The sequence below is a fragment of the Balaenoptera physalus genome, assembly GCF_965194825.1.
Source record: "Balaenoptera physalus genome assembly, chromosome: 3".
Taxonomy (NCBI): domain Eukaryota; kingdom Metazoa; phylum Chordata; class Mammalia; order Artiodactyla; family Balaenopteridae; genus Balaenoptera; species Balaenoptera physalus.
The window spans coordinates 75,375,882-75,399,660 of NC_138890.1; the positions used below are offsets into that span (position 1 = coordinate 75,375,882).

At 34.3% G+C, this 23,779-nt stretch overlaps 1 protein-coding gene across 9 annotated transcripts in view; it reads right to left on the reverse strand.

Moving 5' to 3' along the window:
• Positions 1–23,779, reverse strand: part of CSNK1G3 (casein kinase 1 gamma 3) — a 127,750-nt gene that overhangs the window by 35,388 nt on the left and 68,583 nt on the right. For all 9 annotated transcript variants that reach the window (XM_082457899.1, XM_082457898.1, XM_082457897.1 and 6 more), the window contains exons 5-6: positions 14,830–14,978; positions 13,063–13,297 (exon numbers count right to left, since the gene is read on the reverse strand). In XM_082457899.1, the coding sequence (XP_082314025.1) occupies positions 13,063–13,297; positions 14,830–14,978 (384 nt within the window). The remainder of the gene's footprint in view (positions 1–13,062; positions 13,298–14,829; positions 14,979–23,779) is intronic.

Genomic DNA, 23,779 nt, shown 5'->3' on the forward strand with positions numbered 1-23,779 from the left:
GTCTTAACCAGAAAATCTTTGACTACCCTAAGGTCACAAATATTTTCTCCTATTTTTCCTTCAAGAAATCCTATAGTTTTGGTTCTAACATTTAAATCTATGAATCATTTGAAGTATTTTTTTTTTTGTTTGCTTTTGTTGTGGGGTAAGGGTTTAGATTCCTTTTTTTCCATATTGATGCCTAGTTTTCTCACACAGTTTCTTGACAAGGCTATCTTTTCCCCTTGAATAACTTTCGCACCATCCTCAAAAATCAATTGAGCATCTATGTGTGGGTCTATTTCAAGACTGTATTATGATTCACTTATCTATGTTGATGCTAAGACCATCCAAAATAAGTAGAAGGAGAAAATAATGACAAATCAGAAAACCAATAATGAGAAAATGGACAACCAGCAGAAAAAATTTTGAAATCAAATGCTGGTTATTTGAAAAGTTCAATAAAATTAATCCTCTCATTAGGATACAGGAAAGAAAACACAAATTACTAATATCAGGGGCAACAAGGGGACATCAGGACAGAGCCTACAGACATTAAAAGGATAATAAAGGAGTATTACAAACTAACATTATGCCAATACATTCAACAACTTAGATGAAATGGACAAATATCTTGAAAGCTACAAATTACCAAAACTGCCTCAAGAAGAAAATGTGAATAGCTCTATACCAATTAAACAAAATTTAATTTCTAATTTCTGATCTCCCCATAATATAACCCTAAGCCCAGATGCCATCACTGGTGAATTCTATTAAACATTTAAGGAACAATACTATTTCTACACAAACTCTTTCAGGAAATAGAAGAGAAGGAAACCCTTCCCAAGTTAATTCATTACACCGTTACCAAAGCCAGACAAAGGCATTATAAGCAAAGAAAACTACAGGAAATATCTCTCATCAACACAGATGCAAAATACTTAAAAAGATAGTACACCATGACTAAGTGGGGTTCATCCTATGACTTTAAGGTTGGTTTAACGTTCAAAAAGCAATCAACGTAATTCTCCATAATTAAAGAAGAAAATATATAAATCATAAGATCATCTCAAAAAACATAGAAAAAGTACTTGAGAAAATCTAACATGCATTTATGATAAAAACTCTCATCAAATGAGGAAAAGAAGTAAACTTCTTCATTCTGACAAAGGCCTTCTATGAAAACCCTTCAACCGATATAATTCTTACATGAGGAAAGGCACCCCTAAGATCAGAAACAAAGCAAGGGTGTTCACTCTCACATTTTCTATTCAATGTTGTACTGGAAGTTCTTGTCAGTACAAAAAAAACAAGAAAAAAAATTAAAAGATATTCAGATTGTAAATGAAGAAATGAACCTATCCTTCTTTGCAGACAACATGATCTTTTATGTAAAAAAATCCTAAAAAAAAAAAACTATTAGAGCTAGTAAATGAGTTTTAGCAAGAATATAGGATACAAGGTCAACATATAAAAATTAATTGTATTTCTATACTAGCAATGAACAATTGGAAAATGAATTTGAACAGCAATAAAATTTACAACAGCATCAAAAAACATGAAACATGTGGGGACAGATTTATCAATCACAAGGAAGATCTGTATATTATAGCATATGGTTTTAAAGCTAAATGCTAAGTGATATATAAATATAGTGAGCCCACCATATCTATGGGTTTTACATCTGTGGATTCAACCAACCACAGACTGAAAATATCCATGAAAAAATAATTCCAGAAAGCTCCAAAAAGCAAAACTTGAACTTGCCATGGGCTGGCAGCTATTTACAAAGCGTTTACATTGTATTAGTTATTATAAATAATCGAGAGATGATTTAAAGTATACGGGAGAATGTGTGTAGGTTATATGCAAATACTATGCGATTTTATATTAAGGGCTCGAGCACCCCCGGATTTTGGTATCCTCAGGGGGTCCTGGAACCAATTCCTGGATACCGAGGGACAAGTGTACTGAGCCCTACAGTAGGATTCTTTATTAAGGAAAAGAATTCACCATAAAGGCAATTCTTTGAATTCAATCCAAGGGGGGGCTTTAGTTACCACAGTGACAATAAGCCATGATCATAAGGTGATCTTGCCTACATGCTCGTCTCAGAGAACAGTATTAGTCTCATAACCTACACAGAACATAAAAATTCAAGCCACAACTATGAGCTAGTGAAATAAATGTACTACTGAAACTCAGTCTGCTAATGCTCCTTACCCTCATAATTCCCTTCTTTGTGTTCTATCACCAACTGACAAATTTGGAAGTAAATTTTGCCAAGAAATAGAAGTCACGAGGAAGGCTTTCTCTTTGAAACACAGTAACTAAAGAATACATCCTTCTGGTTTTTAACAGTTGTGTTAGATGAAAAACATTCTCCCAAAGGTAATTTGGCCCTTAGTAAACCCTGTTCACATTTTTAAAGCACTTAACTACAAAGGCCTGTTTGAAAATGGATGTTTTTCCCAAAGGCAAAAATCCTTATCATAGGAACCCTTGCTTTAAGCAACTAAAACATTAAAAAGTGACAATTTTCTTTACAACAGGTACCATTAAAGACTATTTTAAATAGGTTCTCCAATAAATTTTAAAGTTATGTAAAGAGTCAATTAAAATTTTGCTCCTCAGGAATATATGTATCACATAAAATATACAACCAACACATATTATTAGCCTAGTATGTGTCAGTGCTTCATACAGATGATCTTTTAAAACTGTAGCTATTCCATGACTTCAGACTATACTACAAAGCTACAGTAATCAAGAAAGTATGGTACTGGCACAAAAACAGAAATATAGATCAATGGAACAGGATAGAAAGCCCAGCGATAAACCCACACACATATGGTCACCTTATTTTTGATAAAGGAGGCAAGGATGTACAATGGAGAAAAGACAGCCTCTTCAATAAGTGGTGCTGGGAAAACTGGACAGCTACATGTAAAACAATGAAATTATAACACTCCCTAACACCATACACAAAAATAAACTCAAAATGGATTAAAGACCTAAATGTAAGGCCAGACACTATCAAACTCTTAGAGGAAAACATAGGCAGAACACCCTATGACATAAATCACAGTAAGATCCTTTTTGACCCACCTCCTAGAGAAATGGAAATAAAAACAAAAATTAAAAAATGGGACCTAATGAAACTTAAAAGCTTTTGCACAGCAAAGGAAACCATAAAGAAGACCAAAAGACAACCCTCAGAATGGGAGAAAATATTTGCAAATGAAGCAACTGACAAAGAATTAATCTTCAAAATTTACAAGCAGCTCATGGAGCGCAATATCAAAAAACAAACAACCCAATCCAAAAATAGGCAGAAGACCTAAATAGACATTTCTCCAAAGAAGATATACAGATTGCCAACAAACACATGAAAGAATGCTCAACATCATTAATCGTTAGAGAAATGCAAATCAAAACTACAATGAGATGTCACCTCACACCAGTCAGAATGGCCATCATCAAAAAATCTACAAACAATAAATGCTGGAGCGGGTGTGGAGAAAAGGGAACCCTCTTGCACTGTTAGTGGGAATGTGAATGGATACAGCCACTATGGAGAACAGTATGGAGGTTCCTTAAAAAACTAAAAATAGAACTACCATACGACCCAGCAATCCCACTACTGAACATATACCCTGAGAAAACCATAATTCAAAAAGTCATGTACCACAATGTTCACTGCAGCTCTATTTACAATAGCCAGAACATGGAAGCAACCTAAGTGTCCATGGACAGATGAATGGATAAAGAAGATGTGGCACATATATACAATGGAATATTACTGAGCCATAAAAAGAAATGAAATTGAGTTATTTGTAGTGAGGTGGATGCACCTAGACTTTGTCATACAGAGTGAAGTAAGTCGAAAGAGAAAAACAAATTCCGTATGCTAACAAATATATATGGAATCTAAAAAAAAAAAAAAAAATGGTCATAAAGAACCTAGGGGCAGGACGGGAATAAAGACGCAGACCTACTAGAGAATGGACTTGAGGACACAGGGAGGGGGAAGGGTAAGCTGGGACAAAGTGAGAGAGTGGCATGGACATGTGTATACTACCAAATGTAAAACTGCTAGCTAGTGGGAAGCAGCCGCATAGCACAGGGCGATCAGCTCGGTGCTTTGTGACCACCTAGAGGGGTGGGATAGGGACGGTGGGAGTGAGATGCAAGAGGGAGGGGATATGAGGATATATGTATATGTATAGCTGATTCATTTTGTTATAAAGTAGAAACTAACACACCATTGTAAAAAAAATAATAATAATAAAAAATTTTTTTAAAAAAAGATGGAGCTCCAGTCATCTGAAGGCTTGACTGGGGCTGAGGATCAAAAAAAAAAAAAAAAAAAAAAACCACTGTAGCTATACTCAAAGTGTCAGTAATAACCCAATAAAGAAACTAAGGCTCAGAATGGCTGTGACTAGCTCAAAACTATGCAGGATTTCAGACCACGTATCTGGAATTTTTTCCATTTCGGAAAACAAGGTAGAACCAATCAATTAATCAAATGTTTATTACAAACCTCTGCAATCCTTTTCTATTTAGAAATTCTACTCTTGCTTCTCAACATTATTTTTCTCTTTTTTTTAAAAATAAATTTATTTATTTATTTATTAATTTATTTTTGGCTGTGTTGGTTCTTCGCTTCTGTGCGAGGGCTTTCTCCAGTTGCGGCGAGCGGGGGCCACTCTTCATCGCGGTGCGCGGGCCTCTCACTGTGGCAGCCTCTCGTTGCGGAGCACAGACTCCAGATGCGCAGGCTCAGTAGTTGTGGCGCATGGGCTTAGTTGCTCCGCGGCATGTGGGATCCTCCCGGACCAGGGCTCGAACCCGTGTCCCCTGCATCGGCAGGCAGACTCTCAACCACTGCACCACCAGGGAAGCCCTATTTTTCTCTTTTTAAAACTGATTTTATACCTCATTTACCTAGCACTGTTTCCATTTCAACTGAATTTCTATTCAATTTTCAACAACAGAAAAATATTGTTTTAAATGAGCTAAAATTTACCTCTCCGCCCCCCAAAAGATCAAAAGCCTCACTTAAAAGTGGGAAACTTTCTAATATACAAGTGTATACTAGCAAAAATAAATTTACTACTGCATTTCCCTGCAAAAATAAAAAATGAGGCCAAAAGACATGTTAGTTAACTAAATACAGGCATGACAAGAGAGTTGAACAACAAAAATTCTCACTGAAGAAGGTTTAAATCATTACTTATATGTAACCAAAACAATAAAAACAAAAATTACTATAAGCAAATAGAAGTTTCACTTTATATTTCCTTCTAAAATGTTAAAAGGTACATTTCCTTGGCACCTCACAAAAGAAAAAAAAAAATTTTTCCACAAGATTCACCAAGCTCATTTACATTTTTCAAAATGACATAATTTGAGTTTTTAGAAGTGAGAACACAAACCCAAAAGAAAAAAGCACTATTATGGAAGACAATTCACAGCAATAACCCAATAATCCAGATACCTAATCTAGCAATATCAAGAACTCAGAAAGAAAAAATACATTTCTGAGCAATGGAACTCAGAACATGCATTCATCTGATTCCTCAAGAAGTTCTCTTGAAATCTAGTTCTCTTAATTTAGATATAATTCTGGTAAGTTTGTCTATCAGGTCAGAAGAAGCAAATCAAAAGATGAGAAAGTGCTGCCAGCAGTAATAACAAAAAGTAAGCAAAAATACAGTTGAATGGAAAAAAATCTGTTAAAAAATACACTACTCAAGACTTACTGAAAAGCTACAGCACTCAAGATAGTATGGTACTGGCTAAGGAACAGACAAATAGATCAATGAACAGAAGAATAGAGAGCCCAGAAATAGACCCACATAAATATAGTCAGCTGATCTCTGACAAAGAAGCAAAGGCAATACAAGGGAGCAAAGATAAGTCTTTTTAACAAATGGTGCTAAAACAACTGAACATCCACATGTAAAAAAGTTAATCTAGACACAGAACTTACACCATTCACTGTTCAAAAATTAACCAAAATGGATAAGACACCTGAACGTAAAACACAAAATTACAAAGTTCCTAGAAGATAACATAGGAGAAAATCTAGATGATCCTGGGTTTGGCAATGACTTTTTAGATATAATATCATAAGCACAATACGTGAAAGAAATAATTGATGAGTTGGACTTCATTAAAACTTCCACTCTGCAAAAGACACCATCGAGAGAATAAAAAGATAAGCCACAGGCTGGGAGAATATATTTGCAAAAGACACATCTCATAAAAAACTGTTATCCAAAATAGACAAAGAACTCTTAAAATACAACAATAAGAAAACAAACAAATTGATTAAAATGGGCCAAAGACCTTAGTAGACACCTCACCAAAGAAGATATGCAGATGACAAATAAGCATATGAAAAGATGCTCCATTATCATATGTCATCAGGAAATTCAAATTAAAACGAGGTAACACTACACACCTATTAGAATGGTATAAATCCAGAACACTAACAATACCAAATGTTGGTGAGAATGTTGAGCAACAAGAATTCTCATTCATTGGTAGTGGGAATGCAAAATGGTATAGCATTTTGGAAGACAATTTGGGGGCTTCTTACAAAACTAAACACACTCATACCACATGATCCAGCAACAGAGCTCCTTGGTATTTACACAGAGTTGAAAACTTATGTTTATACAAAAACTACACAAGGTTGTTTATAGTAGCTTTAGTCATAATTGCCAAAACTTGGAAGCAATGAAGAGGTCCTTCAGTAGGTGAATGGATAAACAATCTGTGTTATCTCCAGACAATGGAATATTACTCAGCACTAAAAGAAATGAGCTATCAAGCAATTAAAAAACATGGAGGAAACTTAACTGCATATTACTAAGTGAAAGAAGCCAATCTGAAAAGGCTACATACTGTATGATTCCAACTATATGGCATCTGGAAAAGGCAGAACTATGGAGACAGGAAAAAGACCAGTGGTTGTCAGGGGCTGGAGAGAGGGAGGGATTAGGTAAAGCATAGAGGACGCTTAGAAAGTGAAACTACTCTGTAGAACACTATAATGGTAAATACATGTCATTATAAATTTGTCCAAACCCAGATAATATACAACACCAAGAGTGAACCTTAAACTATGGACTCTAGGCAATAATGATGTGTCAAGTGTAGGTTCATCAATTATAACAAATGTACCACTCTGGCGTGACAGTATGATAGTGAGCACGTGTGGGGACAGGGGTAAAAGAGAAACCTCTGTACCTTCTGCTTAATTTTGCTGTGAATTTAAAACAGCTCTAAAAATAATGTTATTTTTAAAAATACACTACTATTCAAATGCATTTTTCTCTAAACTTTTTAAAATATACATACTAACACTCTCCAAATGACCTTGAAGGTATCACTATATAATAGTAATCATACAAAAACTATAACACTGAAATACCAAGAAAACATCAATTAGGATTATCATACTTTATTTCAAAAAGCAAGGAATTGTGTAATACATTTTTAAACTGTTAAAATGTAATCATAAAATGTAAATACATGGTTTTAAACTGTTAAAAAGCTGTTTGGGAGGCTTAAAGAGTAGGCCTCAGGATTGGAGCAATTAGCTGGAAATTATATGAAACACATCACAGAATGATAGCACAGAAAGAAGGCATTTTTGTAACACCATTAATTCTGTGACTACTTCTCTCCCACTCTGAAAGCTTACCACTTAGGGGCTTGAAATGTCATTCTTCTATGGAACACAGATTTTTCTTGACACTTACAAAGCAACTGGCAACTTATTCCTCAAATCCTAGTCTTTTTATTCATGAATACTCAATAATATTTAAAAATAAAAGACCATTTTACTTCAAGACACTAAAGAGAAATACATTTCTCTTATTTACTTAATTTCAAATCACTTCAATTAAGACATAAAAGAAAAAAAAGTAATCCAAAGGAAGATTATAAAATGAGGTTGAAAGCACTTGACAAAAAAAAAAAGCCTTTAAAAAGATATTAAAAAGAAGATACTTGATGAGACACACTTAAAAATAACAATTCAACCTGACAGTACTAAAGAATGCTTCCATTAAAGCAGACCAAGGAAATCCACATCTGTCACACGCAGCTTTATTGAGATTTCATCTTGATCAGTGACTTCAGGAGGTATATATGAAAGGTGTACAAATGAATCACTACATCTGCCTTCTGAACAGAAATCACCTAATTAAGATCAATAGACACACACCACAGGAATAAAGATGCTAAATTCTACAATGTGATTTTACACTATTCCTCCTTATTATTATGTTAAGGGACAACTCTTTCCTTTTCGAATCTGATACAGTGTCCATCTCCACAAAGGAAAAATACATATAAACCTGCACAAATGTTCCTCTGACCAAATTCTCTATTTTGAAAAGTTCATGTGAGTCAGAAGTCCTTGAATGCACAAAGAGTGAATGAATGAATAAGAAGGCTTTAAAAGTAACAACCAAAGTTCAGGTGAAGCAGGAAAGGAAGAAATTATATATACACAAATTAAAATCAGCACTAAAAGGTCACGTTTTCACTGTTCTTTTTTCTTAATCTCTTCCTGATTCCTCACAAAGCCAAGTGCTCTAAGCTCAAAACACCACTAAATATTTCATGTTCACAGCCATCTCAAACTTACAGAATACTTTAACTCTTTAGCACTCAAACTCACTGTACATTAGTTTACTCTTAATTTTAGAAAAAGGGAAATCATGTAATCTGTCAAATTTTCTATTTTTACCCATCTACTCCCAAGTTCTACATCAAAACTGAGAAGCAGGGCTTTTACAAATGAGAGAAAGTAAGGATTAAAGCTTTTGTTCTTTGCAGTACTTGCCAAAGAAATAATTTTTTGTTTTCTTCCTGAAAGAAGAGTAAAAAGAGATTATTAAAATAGTTAAATGCCATTTCCCAAGCTCTGAAGGCTTTTCCTAACAAGGACAAACATATCAGACTTATTTTGCCCTTTCTACAAATAGAATGCTGTTACATTTACCATTGTTCAGATAAAGAACACCAGGCCAGAAGGAAGTCGTGACTTCATGGCTCACAATAAAATGGTGGTGAACCTTTGTTAGTTGTTATAAAACAGTCTTGACAACTACCATGAAATGAAAATTTCTCACAGACACTGTTCATATAAACACAGATATGCCTGCTTTTAATAGAAGAGACAATCCTGAAAGTTGTATATCTACCCAATCATATTTTAAATCTATCAGGAAAGTTTGCTATTGAAACGCACTTGCCCAAATGCCACCTGAAATGTAAATACTACTGACTTTTCTTAAAGAAAGGCAAACCTACATTTTCAGGTATTTCAAACACCTGAAAAAATACCATGAGCCTACTATCAGGTAAGCCATCAGGGGAAGATGCCAAGTGCTGTTCAGTTCTGATTGAGATGCAGAAGCAGGGAAACACAGTGGGCAGCAGATAGGTCTGGGGAGAATGGTTAGAGAAGAAGCTAAGACTAGGAGTTAGAGGTTGGATTAGATGACTTCTAAGGTTCTGGACAAATTGTGATTGTACTGTAAGGTACATCTGAGCAGTGACAGTGGATAAGTACTGATCAGTTTACATTCCTGTCTATTCTCCCTTGTAAGTGAGATGTTAGATATAGAATCTAAAAGCAGAAAATTAAGTTATTAGACTTCCTGTGATATAAAAACCGACCATGGCTTAAGACTTAGGAATAACCTATTGTAAACACAACCTAGAACTGATTTTTTTAGGAACACACAAAAGTAATTTGATGGGAAAGAATATGATATCATAAAAAGAATATCTCAATCCCTATCTCACACCATACAAAAAAATGAATTCTAGATGGCAGAAGAAAACACAAAATGTTCTCATTACAAGGGGTAAAGATTTCTTAGGATTTAAAAAGTAGTAATCATAAAAGAAAAATTTGATAAATTAGACTTCGTAAATATTTACAACTTCTGCTCATCAATTGTCAACACTAGGAAAATGACTAGACAAGCCACAGACTAGAAGACAATGTCCACAGAGCATGTATTTGCCAAAGGACTTATACCCAGAATATATAAAGAATTCCTACAAATCAACAATAAAACAATGTGCACAACACAAAAGAAGACATACAAGTGGTCAATAAGCACACGAAAAGCGCTCACAATCATTAGTCACAGTAAAATACAATACCACTACACAAATTCACCAGAATGGCTAGAATGAAAAAGACTGACAACACCAAATGTTGTCAAGAATGTGAAACAAACAGAACTCTCATTCACTGCTGGTAGAAACAGAAAATGGTATGAATGTTTTGGGGAACTGATTGACAGGTTCCTATAAAGTTAATACCTACAATATGACCCAACAATTCCAATCTTAGGTATTTACCCAAAAGAACTGAAAACATATGTGTGCTGGAAGATTTGCAAGGATGCCACAGCAGTTTTATTCATAATAGCAAAATACTGTTAATAATCAAAATGCTCATCAACGTTAGGATGGATAAACAATTTGTGGTATATTCATATTTATGTAATGGAATACTACTCCGTTGCATAGGAACAAACCCTAATCAACTTAGATGAATCTCATACATATTAGACTGAACAAAAGAAGTCATATGATTTCATTTATGAGAATTAGAGTCAGCAAAACTAACCTATGGTGATAGAAATCAGATCAACAGTTGCTTTTGTAGACTGACCGAGGAACAGCAAGAGGGAAGTCTAAGGAGTGATGAATAGTGTTCTAAATCTTGGTAGACTTGTGGGTTATATAGGTGTATACATTTATTAATACTCATAAGTTATACACTCAAACGTTGTGTACTTTACTCAATGTATATTTTACTTGAGTCAATTTTATTTCTTTATTTATATTTTTGGCTGTATTGGGTCTTCATTGCTGTACGCAGGCTTTCTCTAGTTGCGGCAAGCGAGGGCTACTCTTCATTGAGGTGCACGGGCTTCTCATTGCAGTGGCTTCTCTTGTTGTGGAGCACGGGCTCTAGGTGCGTGGGCTTCAGTAGTTGTGGCACGCAGGCTCAGTAGTTGTGGCTTGTGGGCTCTAGAGAGCAGGCTCAGTAGCTGTGGCGCACGGGCTTAGTTGCTCCGCGGCACGTGGGATCTTCCCAGACCAGGGCTCGAACCTCTGTCCCCTGCACTGGCAGGCGGATCCCTAACCACTGTAACACCATGGAAGTCCTACCTGAGTCAATTTTAAAAAGGACTCTTCAATAAAATAAGAATTACAAACATCGTAATTCTAGTAAGCTTGCATTAACACAGTGTTATCAGCTACCAATTCTGAAACTACATTCTGAGTATCCTAGGCTTCTAAAAATGAGTAAATATACTAGAGTAGTGGTAGCCAGATTTCTCAATGTTGGCAAAGGAAGATATAAATATAGAAAAGGGAAGGGAATTACAAGTATGAAAAGGAGGGGACCCTACTTTGTGCTGTTAGACTGAAATTAGAAGTGTCCGTATAAACTCATAGTTTTTAATAGATAGATATTAACATATGCATAGAAGTGCATACACATGTGTAGGCATATTTGTACGTGTACATAAATGTGTGTTGTATATACACACAAATGAGTATATATGTGTATATTCACACACACAGACATATACACATTTCCTAGTTCTGCTACAGAAAGGCCTTAGAAACAATAACATACTAGGAGCAATAAATACACCTAGTGTTCCAAAATCTTGGTTTCTACATACCATTATCCAATAAAAGGAACCAGGGCTTCTTAGAAAAATGTTGTATCTGGGCTAGAGCCAAGAAACTATAAGATGAGCCTGGAACAACTTGTTGCACAAGAAAAGAGAGAAGTTTTCAAAGAATCATGAGAACATGCCAAAGGAACAGCCGAACCAGCTTGACGGAGCAACCAGTAGCCAAATCTGGGACAATCTGAGCATCAAAATAAATAATGATAGTAATGGACTATAATACACCCAATTAAGAATCCATGAGTCCATGAGTCCATACTGGTGTAAGTTAATAAATAAGGGAAAGCTTTTGCCTACACTAGAATGAAACTAGTAAATTCATAAGGAACGATGGAGTCAGAAAATCATCAATTGATATTAAATCTAGTTGGTAAAAATTTGATGAGAAACAACATATTTACATAATCTCAAAAACTGACTTAGAAAATATTTTCTAACTACAAAGGGAAAATAAGAAATTTTTAAGTGGAGAAACTTAGCAGTCACTACCCTAAGCAAGTGATCAAAGCTACTTGGAACCAAGTGACATGTGCCTTCTGACATGATGCACTGAGAACACATCACTTCTATGATACTTGTGCTAAAACTGGATACCCAAATATAATCATTATGAAATATCAGACAGCTTCAAACACAGGACATGCTACAAAACAACCCGTACTCTACAAAAATATTAAGTTCATTAACCATAAAGAAGGCAAGGAACTGTCCCAGATGAAAGGAAACTAAAGAGATAGGATGATTAGGTGAAATATGTGATCCTGGATGGGATCCTGGACCAGGAAAAAAAAAAATCTATAAGAAACCCTGTGCAGTTGATATTTTACCCTTTTTACAAATAAGGAACCCTCTTAAAAAGGTTGAATAATAGCTAGTACAAAGTAAACAGTACCTGTAAGATACGTATTCTCAGTATTCAATGTATTAGGCAGGTGGCTACCACCCTGGCCAGCTGTATCAAAGAGTTATAGTCTCAATCAAAAATCTTTACATACATTAAATTCAGTTAAAATTAAGTACTCTATCACATTCTTTAATAGAAATAATCAAATGGATCACCTTAAGTGTATCAAAGTTGAACATTTCAAGTAAAATAAAAAAGATATAGTGAATATAAGGATATCTGTCATTCATTTATTTTAAAGCCACTTACTTTAAAAGACTTATTAAATGTAAATGAAAGTAAACTCTAGTTAGATGTGTAAAATAAGAATTACAATACAAGCGATTGTAACCTGCAAAAACTGAACCATAATAACGAATAAAAACCCACACTATTAGCGTACTGAGTTCAAACTTCCATACTTACAAAAGGTACACATACCTTTTCCTAAATGTGTGTTTATGCTCATGTATCTAGCTGTTCCTGTAAGGCTCTTATGTTCTCTGTATGGTATGTGTTTCTTTGTCTCTGGATCAATATATTCCTTTGCCAAACCAAAATCTATAATATGAATAACTTGCTGGGTTTTGTTTCCTGGTCGTCCTATTAAGAAGTTCTCAGGCTTTACATCTCTGTATATCAAGTTCTTTGAATGGACATACTCCATGCGAGAAATCTTGATTCAAAAAAAAAAAAGATACATTTTATTTTAGGCTTTGACTAGCATAAAATAGTATGATAGAGGCAAGACAATTTTTACAATGAAAACAACATTAAGAAGAAAAAATCAGAAATTGTTTCAACCCTTTAAAAGCAACATGATATCACTCTATAGTTTCTTAAATATATGTCCAATTATGATTAAATATCTTTGCTTTTTACTATTTTGGTCACTTATAAAGGAAAGTGCTTGAATTTTATGAATTCCTTTCTTATCAGGAAGCCTGATTCAATCAACACTTTCAGATGATGCTACCTTATAGAATTAAAAAGCTTTACTAGTACAAAATCTTGAACTCAAAAATATAAACAGATATATTCACAAAGTTGCAATTTATTCTTCCTTATCAGTTCAATAATGGAGAAAGTTTTACAATTACACTAAAGAAACTTAAAGAATCTAAACTGTTAAATAAAAAGAATTAACAGAGCGCTTTGTTATCTTTTTTATAACTTGTTTACTTTTTTCCTTAGGTATTAAACATTTAAAAAGATATTGAGACTAGAAAACTTTGGAATACAACTCTAATAATAATATAATACATTTTTATTCATTGCTTTACACATTCTCAAATAATGTCCATTGTATAAACTGTCAGAAAATAGAACATTACAAAAAATAAAAGTGCTTCATTTAATGATATTCATGGTTGACAATGCAATGTAAGTGAACACAGTCACTCAAGCCATTTTAGTTTGTTAACAAATTTTGGATCATATAACATATACTATTCTATGACCTATACTTCTCATTAACAATATATTATGCGCATTTTCCAGGTCATGAAACATTCTTTTAATGTATACTTTTTAGTGGCTGCATATTATTTTACGGCTATTAATAATTTATCCAACTAACACTGTTATTTCTGTGCATTCGGGTTGTTTCCCACTTTATTATAGACGTCTTTGCACAAAAAGCTTTAAGTACATCTGAATACTTCCATTGGATAAATCTATAGAAGTAGAAGTAATGAGTCAATAGATAAAAACAATTTTAAGACTTCTGCAGCATACACTTATTGGCATTTATTTCAAAACTGTCTTAAAATTATCCTCTAAGTTATTTCCCCATAGGCTCCCTGAAATTTAAATGATTTATACGACTTTCTCATTAGTTTGTTTCTTCTTTTTCTAGGCCATTTTAATTTATTACCAAGATTAAAAACCCATGTTTCTGAGGGTTCTCTTCTCTAAGTATTCATTTTCGACATGAAAAGAGTGCTGGAAACAACTTAATTCTCAAACTGAGCATTCTGACCTTAAAGTAGTAAGATATTAATTTTTTCATACAAATAAAATACACCTGATTCAGTTACTTTAAGTTACAGTCATCCTAAAAGGACAATGATATGAAAAGCAGACATTTTTATTAGGTCAAATGCTGTGGAAGATAATGTCACAAAACTTTAAACTTTCAGTGTAAATTAGTGACCAAACGAACCACACAATTGTTCAAACAGCTTCAAAACATCCTGCTTTACTTACCAGTTGGATAGCTATCATGAGAACCGTTTTAAGAGAAAATGTTCTGTCACACAAATCAAACAAATCTTCCAAACTAGGTCCCAGCAGTTCCAGCACCATAGCGTTGTATTTCCCACAAGGGCCAAAATAGTAAACTTGAGGTATACCATCTGGAGGAAAAGAGTAACAATAAACAATATTTTAATAATTTTGTAGCTTCAAGAACTGCAGCAGTATTTTTATTTTTTCCATACAAACAATAAACTTCTCCTGACCCAGCCTCCTCCCTCCCTATACCTTCTCCTTCATGTTCACAGAGTAGCCTGGTTACACTTCTACTGAACCTGCATTACTGAAGTACATTATAAACAGTGCTTCATTGTTGGTCTCCACCAACCTCACTATAGAAAGGAACTGTGCCCTTGAGCCTTGTATTTCCATGGCCTACAGAAATGCTTGGCACATAGGAAAGATCTTATTTTTATTGAACAAAGGAGTTACTGCACTCTTTCTTAACCCTGTGGTAGACATAATGCTAAGTTCAACCCCCAAGACTGCCATCCTCTGGTGTACACAACCCGTATAATCCTTTCCCCCAAGTGTGGGCAAGATTCCCAGACTTCACTCTTGTCATTAGATTATGTTATACGGTAAAGGTAACAAAATTAAGATCCCTGTTAGTGGAGGTTAAATTAATCAAAAGGGAGATTATTCTGTTGGGCATGACTTTATCAGGTAAGATGTTTAAAAAGCAAGTCTAGAAGTCAGAGATAATCAAAGCAGCAGAGTAGTTCTCCTGTTGACCTTAAAGACACAAACTACTATGTTGTGGAAGAGGGCCACATGCCAGGGAATGGTGGGCAGGCCCTAGGAACTGAGAGCCTCATCACACAGCCATGAGGAACTGAATTCTAGAAATAACCAGTGAGCTTGGAAAAGGACTCAGAGGCTCAGAAAAGATTGCAGTCCAAGCTTACACCTTGATTTAAGCCTGGAAAGACCCTCAACAAAGGACAAAGCTAAGCTATGCCTGGACTCACGACCAATAGAAATTGGGAGATAATAAATTCTCTTATTCTATGTCACTAATTACTAAATAAGTCATTATGCAACAACACAAAATAATACAAACTCCAAATATAAAGTCTAAATACACAGAAATCACCTGTATTTCATTTTTAAAACTAACAGACTCCCAATAAACTAACATATAATAGGGGGTCATTTTATCTTAACATTGTATCTATTTATTTGTTATGAGGAAATGAACAACTTCCATCTTAAATGTCTCAGTTTTACTTACAAGTATTTTTTGTTTTGTTTTGTGTAATGATTTTAGAAAGGAAAAAAACTTTCTAAAATATACTAAAACCTTCCCATCCTTTTTAAAATAAAGAGTATGGAAAACATAATTTCACTCTGTTGTTTATTTTATCATTTTGCATAATAATTATTGCATGGGCAAAACAAAACATTGAACTAGAAGCCAGGATAACTAGGTTCTTAGTTTGGCTTAATACTAACTATTCAACCTCTCAAACAGACTTCAGTTTACCTATATTAGTAGTTTAGATAAGACCAGTTTTTCTAAAATGTGAGTATGAGAAAGGCAGCAGAACAGCTGAAGATAGGAAGGTAAGATAATATAATCATGATAGGGGTAGGGGAAGGAGACAAGTTCAAATTGTGTACATGGTCCCCTCCCCCAAAATATAGATTCTCATACACCCCCATGTGTACACATCACCACCCAGTACCACACCACACACACACACACACACACACACACACACACACACACACTTCCCCCTGCCACTGAGAATCATTATCTTAGCATAAGCCACTCTTACTAGAGCCACTCATATCATATTTGAGTCATATCTACCCCCATTATGAGTAAAAACAGATAAAAGGCTTAGAAATAGTGGATGAGAGACTCTTAACATTTATTCAACTCTGAAATACTGATTTTAGTATGCTATATACATCAAGAGCCTAGAGATGCAATTAAGACTTACCAACAGCTCTCAGCTACTAAGTTTTAAAAAATATTTCTACAATGCTCTTTCCCCCCTCTATTCCACTGAAAGTGCTAACTTTTATGCTCTTAATTTAGCAATCTCTTAATAACCCATTTCCACTCTTTAGTTTGTTGCTTCTTGGTCATAAAGATGTTCACCGAACTCAGGAGGAGAATGGATGAACACAGTGAGAGCTTCAACAGGGATTGAAATATAGGAAAGTACCAAAGAGGTTGGTAAATATTTCAATTGAAATATTTCAATTGAAAAATATACTAGAGGAGTTCAACAGTAGACTGGGTGAAGTAATGAATCAGTGAGCTGCAAGACAAAACAACTGAACTCATCCAGACAGAGAAGCAAAATGAAAAGGAGAATTTTAAAAAGTGAAATTAATTTAAGAAACCATTGAGACAGCATCAAGCAAAATAACATTTGCATTATATGGATCTCAGAAGAAGAAGAGAGAGAAAAGGGGCCAGAAAAACTATCTGAAGAAATATGGCCAAAAATTTCTCTAATCTGGGGAAGGAAACAAATATCCAGGTCCAGGAATCCCAGAGAGTTCCAAAAAAGATTAACCCAAATAGACATACACCAAGACACATTATAATTAAAATGGTATAAGTTAAGGATAAAGAGGGGATCCTAAAAGCAGTGAGAGAAAACCAACTTGTTACATACAAAGTAAACTCCGTAAGACTCTCAACAGATTTTTCAGCAGAAACTTTACAGGCCGGGAGTGAGTGGCATAACCTATTCAAAGTGCTAAAAGGAAAAAAACTCCCAACAAAGAATTCTCCACCTAGCAAATTTATCATTCAGAATTGAAGAAGGGATCAAGAATTTCCCAGATAAACAAAAGCTTTTAAGAGTTCATCACCACAAAACTGGCCCTACAAGAAATATTTAAGAGATTTCTCAAGCTGAAAAGAAAAAGTACTAATTAATAATAAGAAAACATATGCAAGTAAAACATCTTTCTGGAAAAGGTAAATATATAATAAAGGTAGTGGATCAATCACTTATAAAGCAAACATGATGGTTTAAAGACAAGAAGTAGTAAATTTAAATTAAATTCCAATTGTTAGTTAAGGGATGCATAAAATAAAGAAGTAAAATGTGTCATCTAAAGTATAAAACATTGGGGCAGGGGGCTGGAGTAGTAAAAAGATAAAGCTTTGGAATGTGTTCAAATTTAATTTGCTACCAGCTTAAAACAGGCTACTACTTACATAGGATGTTATATATGAACCTCACAGTAACCACAGGGAAAAAAACTTACAGTAAATACACAAAAGAAAATGGAAAGAATTTTAAATATAACACTGAAGAAAACCACCAAAACACAAAGGAAGAGGGAAAGAGAAGAAAGGAACAGAGAGGAACTACAAAAACAACCAGAAAACAATTAACAAAATGACAAGTACATACTTATCAATAACTACTTCAAATGGACTAAAATAGCCAAGAAAAAGACAGTGAGGGACTGTTTGAATTAAAAAAAAAAAAAAAAAAAAAACCAGATCCATCTGTATGCTGCCTACACAAGACTTACTTCAGGAGAAAGGACTCACACAGACTGAAAGTGAAGGAATGGAAAAAATTTCAATGCAAATGTAAATAAAAAGAAAGCTGGAGTAGCTATACTCATATCAGACAGAACAGACTTTAAAACAAAGACTATATTAAAAGACAAAGAAGGGCAAACATAATGATGAAGGTGTCAATCCAGCAAGAAGATATAACATTTATAAATGTATATGCATCCAGTAGAGGAGCACTAAGATACAACATAAATATTAACAGACTTAAAGGGAGAAATTGAAAGCAAAACAATAATAACAGAGGACTTTAACACCCTACTTACATCAATGGATAGATCATCCAGAAAAAAAATTAAAAAGAAAACATCAAACTTAAATCACATATTAGATCACGTGGACTTAACATATAGAACATTCCATCCAAAAGCACCAAAATATACATTCTTCTCAAGTGCACATGAAACATTCTCCAGGATAGATCATATATTAGGTCACAAAAAAAGTCTCAATATAAATTCAGAAAGGCTGAAATCATATCAAGCATATTCTCTGGCCACAATACTATGAAACTAAATATCAATCACAAAAAGAAAACAGTAAAAACCACAGAAACGTGGAAATCAAACAACATGCTACCAAACAACCAATAGGTCACTAAAGAAATCAAAAAAATACCTAGACACAAATGAAAGCAGAGATACAACGTACCAAAATCCATGAGATGCAGCAAAAGCGGTTCAAAGAAGAAAGACCATAGCAATATAGGCCTACCTCAAGAAACGAGACAAATCCAAAATAAATAATCTAAATTTACACATAAAGGAAACATAAAAAGAATAAATGAAGCTCCACATTCGAAGAAAGGATATAATAAAGATCTGAGCAGAAATAAATGAAATGGACATTTAAAAAACAACAGAAAAGATCAATGAAACTAAGAGCTAGTTCTTTGAAAAGATAACCAAAATTGACAAATCTTTAGCTAGACTAACCCCCCAAAAAAAAGAAAAAGAGGGGACTCAAACAAATAAAATCAGAATGAAAGAGGAGAAATTACAACTGATACCACAGAAATACAAAATATCATAAGGGATTACTATGAACAATTATACGCCAACAAATTAGACAACCTAGAAAAAATGGAAAATTCCTAGAAACATCCAAGCTTCCAAGACTGAATCATGAAGAAATAGAAAATTTGAGTAGAACAATTACTAGTAAGGAGACTGAAACTGTAATCAAAAGCTCCCAACAAACAGAAGTCTAGGATCAGATGGCTTCACTGGCAAATTATATAAAACATTCAAAGAATACCAATCCTTGTCAAACTCCTTCTCAAACTCTTCCAAAAAATTAAAGAGGAAGAAAACCTTCCAAACACATCTTATGAAGCCAGCATTACCCTGATACCAAAACCAGACAAGGACACCATAAAAGGAAATTACAGGCCAACATCCTTGATGAACAAAGATGTAAAAACCCTCAACAAAATATGAGCAAACCAAATCAAGCAATACATTAAAAGAATCATACACCATGATCAAGTGGGATTTATTCCAAGGATGCAAGAATGTTCAACATCTGCAAATCAATCAACATGATACCATATATTAACAAAATGAAGGATAAAAATCACATGATCATCTCAATAGATGCAGAAAAAGCATTTGACAAAATTCAACATCCATTTATCATAAAAATTCTCAACCAAGTGGGTATGGAGTGAACATACCTCAACCTAATAAAGGCCATATATGACAAAGCCACAGCTAACATCATACTCAATGATGATCAGGAATAAGAGGATACCCACTCTCACCACTTCTATTCAACACACTACTGGAAATCCTAGCCGTAGCAATTAGGCAAGAAAAATTAATAAAAGTGATCCAAATCAGAAAGAATGAAGTAAAACTGTCACTATATGCAGATGACATGATACTATACATACAAAGTTCTAATGATGCCACAAATAAAACCTGTTCAAACCAATAAATGAATTCAGTAAAGTCACAGGATACAAAATCAATATACTTAAGTCTGTGGTTTTTCTATACACTAAGAATGAACTATCAGAAAGAGAAATTAAGAAAATCCCATTTACCACTACATAAAAAAGAATAAAATACCTAGCAATAAATTTAACCAAGGAGGTGAAAGACCTACACACTGAAAACTTCAAGACACTGACGAAAGAAATCGAAGAAGACACAAATGAATGGAAAGATATTTCATGCTTATGGACTGAAAGAATTTATACTGTTAGAATGTCTATACTACCCAAAGCAATCTATAGATTCAATGCAATCCCTATCAAAATTCCAATGGCATATTTCACATGACTAAAACAAACAATCTTAAAATTTGTATGGAACCACAAAAGACACCAAATAGCCAAAACAATCTTGAGAAAGAAGAACAAAACTGGAGGTTATCATGCTCCCTGATTTCAAACTACAGCAAACCTTTAAAAAGCACATGTTTGAACTGCACTTACCCACGGATTTTTTTCAATAATAAATACTAGATAGAGTACTACACAATCTGAGGTTGGTTTAATCCAAGGATGCAGAACCATGGATATGGAGGAACTGTGTATACAAGGGCCAACTATAAGTTATACATGAATTTGCAACTGCATAGAGAGTGGCAACCCTAACCTCCATAATGTTCAAGGGTCAACTGTACACTACAAAGATACAGTAATCTAAACAGTATGGAACTCACACAAAAACAGACACACAGATCAATGGAACAGAACTGAGAGTCCAGAAATAAAACCACAAATATATGGGCAATTAATTGACAACATAGGAGCAAAGAACATACGTGGAGAAAGAATAGTCTCTTCAATAAATGGTGCTGGGAAGACTGGACAGCTACAGCCAAAAGAATCAAACTAGACCACTATCTCACACCACACACAAAAATTAACTCAAAATGGATTAAAGACCTGAATGTAAGACCTGAAACCATAAAACACCCAGAAGAAAACGTAGGAGGTAACTTCATTTATATGAGTCTTAGAGATATTTTTGTGGATCTAATTCCAAAAGCAAGGGAAACAAAAGCAAAAATGAACAAATGGGACTACATCAAACTAAAAAGTTTCTGCACAGTGAAGGAAACCATCATCAAAACGAAAAGGCAACCTACTGAATGGGAGAAGATATTTGTAAATCCAATAAGAGATTATTATCCAAAATATATAAAGAACCCATACAACTCAAAAACAAACAAGGTGATTAAAAAATGGACATTTTTTAATGAATAGACATTTTTCTAAAGCCTAGAATTGCTATATTAATTCATTTTAAAATAACAACAATAGTATTTTAAAATCACAACTGATGCTACAGATGGCATCAGATGGCCAAAAGGTACATGAAAAGATGTTCAACATCACTAATTATGAGGGAAATGCAAATCAAAACCACAATGAGAGATCACCTCACACCTGTCAGAATGGCTATTAGCAAAAAGAAAAAAATTATAAATATTGGAGAAGATGTGGAGAAAAGGAAACCCTTGTACACTGTTGGTGGGACTGAAAATTGGTGCAGCCACCATGGAAAACAGTATAGAGATTCCTCAAAAAATTAAGAATAGAACTACCATGTGACCCAGCTATTCTACTTCTAGGTATTATCTGAAGAACACAAAAACAATTTGAAAAGATATATGAACCCCTACGTTTATTGCAGCATTATTTACAATGGCCAAGATATGGAAATAACCTAAGTGTCCATGGGTGCATGAATGGATAAAGAAAATGAGGTACATATACACAAAGGAAAATTACCCCGCCACAAAAAAGAATTAAATCCAATCCTGCCGTTTGCGACAATATGGATGGACCCTGAAAGTTTTCTGTTAAGTGACCTAAGTTAAGCAAAGAAAGACAAATACCGTAAAATTTCACTCATGTGTGGAACGTAAAAAAACAAATGAACAAACAAAATAAAACAAAAACAAACTCATAGATACAGAGATCAGATTAGTGTTTACCAAAGGGAAAGGGAGTTGGGGGGAATGGGTGAAATGGGTAAAGGGCGTCAGCTGTATGGTGATGGATGGTAATTAGAAATGTGCTGATGATCACGTTGTAGTGTGTACAGGCATATTTAGGGGATATTTTGGGTTCAGTTCCAGACCACCACAATAAAGAGAATACCGAAATAAAGTCACACAAATTTTTTGGTTTCCTGGTGCATACAAAAGTTATGTTTACACTATACTGTAGTCTATTAAGTGTACAGTAGCATTGTCTAAAAATACCATGTACATACCTTAATACCTTAAAAACACTTTATGGATAAAAATGCTAACCATCATCTGACCCTTCAGTGAGTCATAGTAGTAACATCAAAGATCACTGATCACAGATCACCATAACAAATATAATAATGATGGAAAAGTTTGAAATACTGTGAAGATTACCAAAATGTGACACAGAGACAAGGTGTGAGCAGATTCTGTTGGAAAAATAACATCGAAGACTTGCTCATTGTAGGGTTGCCACAAACTTTCAATTTGTAAAAAAAAAAAAAAAAAAAAACATGTGTGAAGCACAATAAAGCAAAGCACAATGAAACAAGGTATGCCTGTAGAGATGTCAAATTATAATGCTGCACACCTGAAACTTACATAACTTAAAAATATTATTCTGGGACTACAAAGAAAAACTTGAATTGGAAAAAGATTTAGACCACATTTATTTAATCCAAGTATTAACTATAACTGAGCAAGTATTTCTCAAACACTCTCCCTAATATTTAAAGTTACAGAGCCTTACTTCTACTCTTAACTATTAACTTCATTTTGGAGCTACTCAGAATTAAGCAAAGTAGAGTTGACCCTTGAAAAACACAGGAGTTAGGGGCACTGACCCTCCATGCAGTCAAAAATCCATGTATAACCTATAGTCGGCCCTCCATATACATATTTCAGTTCATCTGTGTCTGTGGTTCCAGATCCTCAGATTCAACCAACCTTATATTGTATAGTACTGTAGTATTTACTATTGAAAAAAATCCATGTATAAGTGGACCCACACTGTTCAAACCCACATTGTTCAAAGGTCAACTGTGTACTATTCAGACCCTGTCGCCCTATAAAATAATTTTGGTTTCCTCTCCCTTCCTACCATACCTCCTTAACAGAAGAAATGGATCAATCCTAGGGCTCAGATTTACTCTGCCTTACTGTTTGAGCTTTTCTAAGGCTGCATTTCAAATTTTTCTACCACAGTTCTGCTATCCAAATTGCCAACTTTTCCTTTTACCCAACCTTCAAGTCTCCTCTTCTCAAACTTGTCGATTAAGCATGACTCAAAATTCATAATTATTCACACAGAATTTCTCAGAGTTGAAGAGATATAAGCATAAGTAAATCTGCTCTGCT